At 32.5% G+C, this 4,911-nt stretch overlaps 1 protein-coding gene across 1 annotated transcript; it reads right to left on the bottom strand.

Moving 5' to 3' along the window:
* Positions 1 to 1,901: 1,901 nt before the first annotated feature.
* On the bottom strand, positions 1,902 to 4,082 carry LOC102614219 (uncharacterized). The gene is made up of 4 exons (XM_052443739.1): positions 4,022 to 4,082; positions 3,443 to 3,604; positions 2,783 to 3,064; positions 1,902 to 2,326 (listed from the first exon to the last, which is right to left on the bottom strand). Exons 1-4 carry the CDS (start codon positions 4,080 to 4,082, stop codon positions 1,902 to 1,904), a joined length of 930 nt encoding a protein of 309 aa, XP_052299699.1.
* Positions 4,083 to 4,911: the final 829 nt, after the last annotated feature.

Genomic DNA, 4,911 nt, shown 5'->3' with positions numbered 1-4,911 from the left:
ACCAAATCAATCATACTTTTCACTTCCCTTCAGGCTCCTCAGCCTCTGGTTTGTCATTATCTGTACCATGGCCACTATGGCTTGTTGATGGATCGGATTCAAACACTTCGAAGCTCACTCATTAAGGTTCTACGCCGGTTAGCTGCTTAATTAAAACTAAATGAGAAAGAGTAAGAACACAGTGGTCCAAATAGAAATTTGATTGAAAGGAACTGAATGACGGTCCAGGGTGTTGAACTGTAAATAAAAATAAGAAGCTAAATGAGATAAGAATAAGAGTACCAGGGTTCAGATGTGAGGCCTTTGTTTAATATGACGTTAGTGAAATCATTTAACTAAAAAACTTAAATTATTAGATAATAAATGGCCACGCATTATTATTCAATTAACCAAAACTTATTCTAAAAGATTCATCCAATAAATGTTTTATGCAAATTAAACAAAATAAAATTGACAGTTAACTAGGTGGTGATCATATAATTCTAACCATCTTGAAGCTAAACTTGCTGCTCCACTTCTTGCTCAAAGAACCTTAGATCATTGGTTTCAGTTCTGTTCATATCCACGTCAGCTTGTTATATAAATGCAACAAAATTACTTTTAATTATAACTAAAACCTTATAATTTCAAACACTTGTAAATTGAAGCGTATATATTAGAGAACTAGTTATTAGTAAAACAAAAGTATGAAATTACCAAAAGTATGTTTAATCTTTGAGAGACATCAGCTGCTTTTTCGTTTAAATTTTTAATCTTTCTAATGGATCCAAAAAGTGAAGTAGTAGAAGTTCTCCTATCAAATGAATTGATAATGAAATGATAATTTTCTCATGTATATAAAGATCTAATAAAATTCGTATTTAGTTATATTAGCATGTAGAAAATAATTTGTATATAGAACGTGGTGGAACCAAGATTTTGGTTCAACAGGGACTGTAATAAAGAAAATATAAACTAAAATAGATCGTAACATTACTTCAAACCAAAAGATGGCGGCTTAATGGTGAGTGAATAAAATATAGTAGGGTATAATAGAATTTTATAAAACTGAGGGGCTAAACTAAAAATTAGCTAGACAATGTCTACTTTCAATTCAAGCTTTTTATTTATCTTAATTTTTTATTAAACTCGCGGTGGCCAAGGCTATACTACACTTTTATCTAGTATAAAAATAGATGAAGAATAAATAAAAATAAAATATGATAAAGTCAGACTAAAAATATTAATACACTTCTTGCATTTCGGTTCTGTTTCGATTATGTTAAAGACCCAAAACTTGACCAAGAGGTGTAAATGGTCAAGTCTGTTTTAGTGTTTTCCAAACTTAAATATGTACTAGCCAGTGAGAGTGTCTTCTGCAGGCTTTCGAGATAAAATTTCTTAGTGATTGACATAGCTTATAGTAATAAAAGGTATGCAGTTAGAAAGAATCTTTACTTTACAAAATGGAAAAATGGCCTTTATATATATACATGATTAATCAGTTTTGGCATGTATGAATTTTATGTGAATAGTAATTCACTTTATGATCCTTCAAATAAGATTTTTTTTTTTCAAAATTCATTCAGATGACAGTTGTATAATTGAAAGAATTTGCAATAAAAAAATATTAGATCCGATTAAGTTGAAATAGTCGGACCTTCTTATAAGATTTACCAATTTTTTTCTTTACTTATATTTTTTTTAAAGATAGGGAAAGTTTTACCAATATGATATATGTAGGATTTAATAACTGGCATCAGTGGCGAAGCTAGCATCATTTGTTTGGGTGGGCTAGATTTAAACAAAAAAATGAAATTTACTTCTCAAAAAATTTGTTTTATATAAATGAAATTAAGCACACTACATAAATAAAAATTTAACCATAAAACTATAAAAATACAATGTAAATAAGAAAAACACTATTGACGAAGTTGTGTCCTGCGGTTCTTCAAAAAAGAAAATTCATCTATTATCGCATCTGAGTCAATATTGTCCGCAATTTCTCTTTCAATGTAAATAACCATACAATCTGAAAGAAACTCATTCTCCATCTTGTTTCGATGTGTTGTCTTAATTAGTTTCATGGCAGAAAATGCTCTCTCTGTTGTTGCTGTTGAAACAGGAAGGGTTAACACTAAACGAATTAATCTATCCAACAAGAAATAAATCTGTGAATTTCTAGTCTCAACCAATCTTCGACACAATTCAGAAAGGGAAGTAATATTCTGAAACTCTTGAAGAGAGCGTATATCTATCTCAAAGCACTCTAATTGTCTTCTCAAAGCCTGTAACTCAATCTTAGTGAAATCTTCAGGATAAAATCTTTCAGCAAGGCTGCAAATATCTTCAATTTTAAATAATTTAAATGCATCAATAGGATTTAAAGCTGAACTAAGAGTGAGGAGTTCCAAAGTCTGTTAAGTGAATCTATTATTCAACTCCATCAATTGAAAATCTATCACAGTATTAAATATATCATAATGATAATAATGCTCCATTGTAATATAATCATTCTGCTGACAAGAACGTCCTCTCCCTTTCATATGGCGAGCTTTCATATCAGGCATATCTATCTCATTCTTTTCACAAAATAGAACTACATTCTCAATAAAAGTTTCCCAACCATTGTCTTGCAGCCTTTGAAGAAGTTTTTTCGTAGTTGAGACTAAGTGCACAACATTTAGAATATCTTGAGATTTAACTTGTAATGCTTGACAAAGTAAATCACTCATCCCCAAAACTTTATTTAATAAATGCAAAATGAACACAAATTTAAAAGATATCATTGATTCACACGCACCTTTAGCCTCTCCACGTATGTTATTGTTAGGCCCACACTCTACCAACTTCCCAAGAACTTTATGAACAGCACTAAACAAATCAAGCAACCTACTGACAAAACGGAAATGAGAGCTCCACCGAGTGGCTCCAGGCCATTGCAAAGTATGAATTTGATTGGCCCCTGTACCAGTTTGAACTTCTCCTGAAGCTATCAAATCTATTATTTCTGCTTCCCAAACAGATTTTAACTCAGAAAGCCGTTTAGCAGATGAAGTCAGAACATTTACAATTGAACCCAATGCTGAAAAGAAAAGCCATACATCTGGCACATCATTAGATGCTGCAACTAAAGCAAGTTGTAGTTGATGTGCAAAACAGTGTATATAATATGCATATGGGCAATCTTTCAAAAATAATGCTTGCAATCCATTTCATGCACCTCGCATGTTACTAGCACCATCATACCCTTGCCCTCAGATATTTTCAACTAAAAGATCATATCGTGCAAGAACATTACATATTTCTTTTTTCAATGTTACTGCTGTAGTTTCCATGACATTGACAACTTCTAAAAAACGTTCTCGAATATACCCATCACAATCAACATACCTTAAAATAATAGCCATTTGCTCTTTATCAGATTCATCAAGTGCTTCGTCTACTAAAATACAAAACTTACCATCTCCAAGTTCCCTGCGTATCTTGTTTCGTACTTTGTTTGCAAGAATATTTAAAAGCTCTTTTTGAATGTCAGACGATGTATACTTAGCATATGATGGAGCATTTTCCAAGACAACTTGAGCAATTTCTTTACTACACTCCGCTGAATGCTTTATCAACTCTATGAAATTTCACCGATTTCTTGAATTAACTGATTCATCATGACCTCTAAAAGCACATGCTTGCTTTGCTAACCATTTAACAGCAATAATTGAAGTCTTCAATCGTAACCTATTCTCCAAAAGTTGTTGTGAAGTTTGGGCATTAATTAATCTATCAATGTGTTGAATTGGATTCCTCAAACAACCCCAACTTTGCATATTCTTATTATGATGAGAAGATGGACCCCCTTCATGCTGTAAAAAAGAACATTTTTTTCCATTGTTGACTCTCTTCCAACTAGAAAACCCTTCAATAACAAATTTTGGGTTTGATGGAATTTCATCAAAAAGAAAGCATGGAAAACAAAATGCGCTATCTTTTACCTCAGAGTACTCAAGCCATGGAAATTTTTTAAACCAGTGATACTAAAACCTACGTTCTTGCATGCCATCATTAGTTAGTGGATAGTCTCGTAGTTTAGGCTGATAAGGTTCCATTTTAATGTACTCCCTTCGAATATATCACTTTGATTTACTGAATATGTCCCTATTTGATGACGTAATCTAGGATCACGCTCCAGATAAGTATTTCTAGTTTCTTCAACTTCAACCCTTTGAAACTTGGAAGCATGTTGCTCACTGGAATCTTGAGCATTAACTTGACATGGAGATAAAAACTTGGTGGATGATTGATTTTCACCTATTCTCTTAAAAAAAAGAAAGTAGAGTTTTTCTTGGTTTATTTATCATTGAATCTGTAATAAAATACATTAAAAATTTAGTATTTATTTTATAAAAAATTGACAAAACCGTAAGTTAAAAGCTAATTAAAAAAAGTCAGCATTCAAATTAATTATTTTACTATTTTGATCACTCATTCTTTCATGCCATCATTACTTTATAATCCCAAGAAGATGAATCAGCACCTTTTACAAGTTCCACTTTATATGCTATCATCATTATTTGTCATATTCTATTATTTTATAATTTTAGAAAGATGAATCACAGTTCTCAGTTCACAAAATCGACAACTTCTCTTCCAAAATTCCACTTTGTGTGCCAACCATCATTATCATAAAATCATATTCTATTATGTAAACTAAAGTTTAAAAGGCAAAGTGCTTTGTACCAGCGGCTGCATCAAGAGACTGGGCATTCGGCGTTGGCTCGGCGGTGAGAGATTCAGCCTACGGGTGTGAGTCTTGCGACAGTGGCTCGGCGTCACTCATGAGGCAGTGGCTGGGCGTCAATTCGAGCGCAGGAGACTGGGTATTCAGCAGCAGTAAGAGACTTGAGCAATTGAATTTTGGTGAATTTCAAATTCGTA

Source organism: Citrus sinensis, chromosome 6 (genome assembly GCF_022201045.2).
Source record: "Citrus sinensis cultivar Valencia sweet orange chromosome 6, DVS_A1.0, whole genome shotgun sequence".
Classification (NCBI taxonomy): Eukaryota; Viridiplantae; Streptophyta; class Magnoliopsida; order Sapindales; family Rutaceae; genus Citrus; species Citrus sinensis.
Note: the sequence above shows the minus strand (reverse complement) of the source record. Positions and strands in the feature narration are given on the sequence as shown.

Coding starts and splice junctions, on each gene's coding strand:
- LOC102614219 (XM_052443739.1), bottom strand. CDS start 4,082: ATGGAACCTTATCAGCCTAAACTACGAGACTATCCACTAACTAATGAT. Junction 3,605..4,021: donor TAATGATGGCATGCAAGAAC/GTAGGTTTTAGT, acceptor GAAATTTCATAG/AGTTGATAAAGCATTCAGCG. Junction 3,065..3,442: donor ACGCAGGGAACTTGGAGATG/GTAAGTTTTGTA, acceptor TTTTCTTTTCAG/CATTGGGTTCAATTGTAAAT.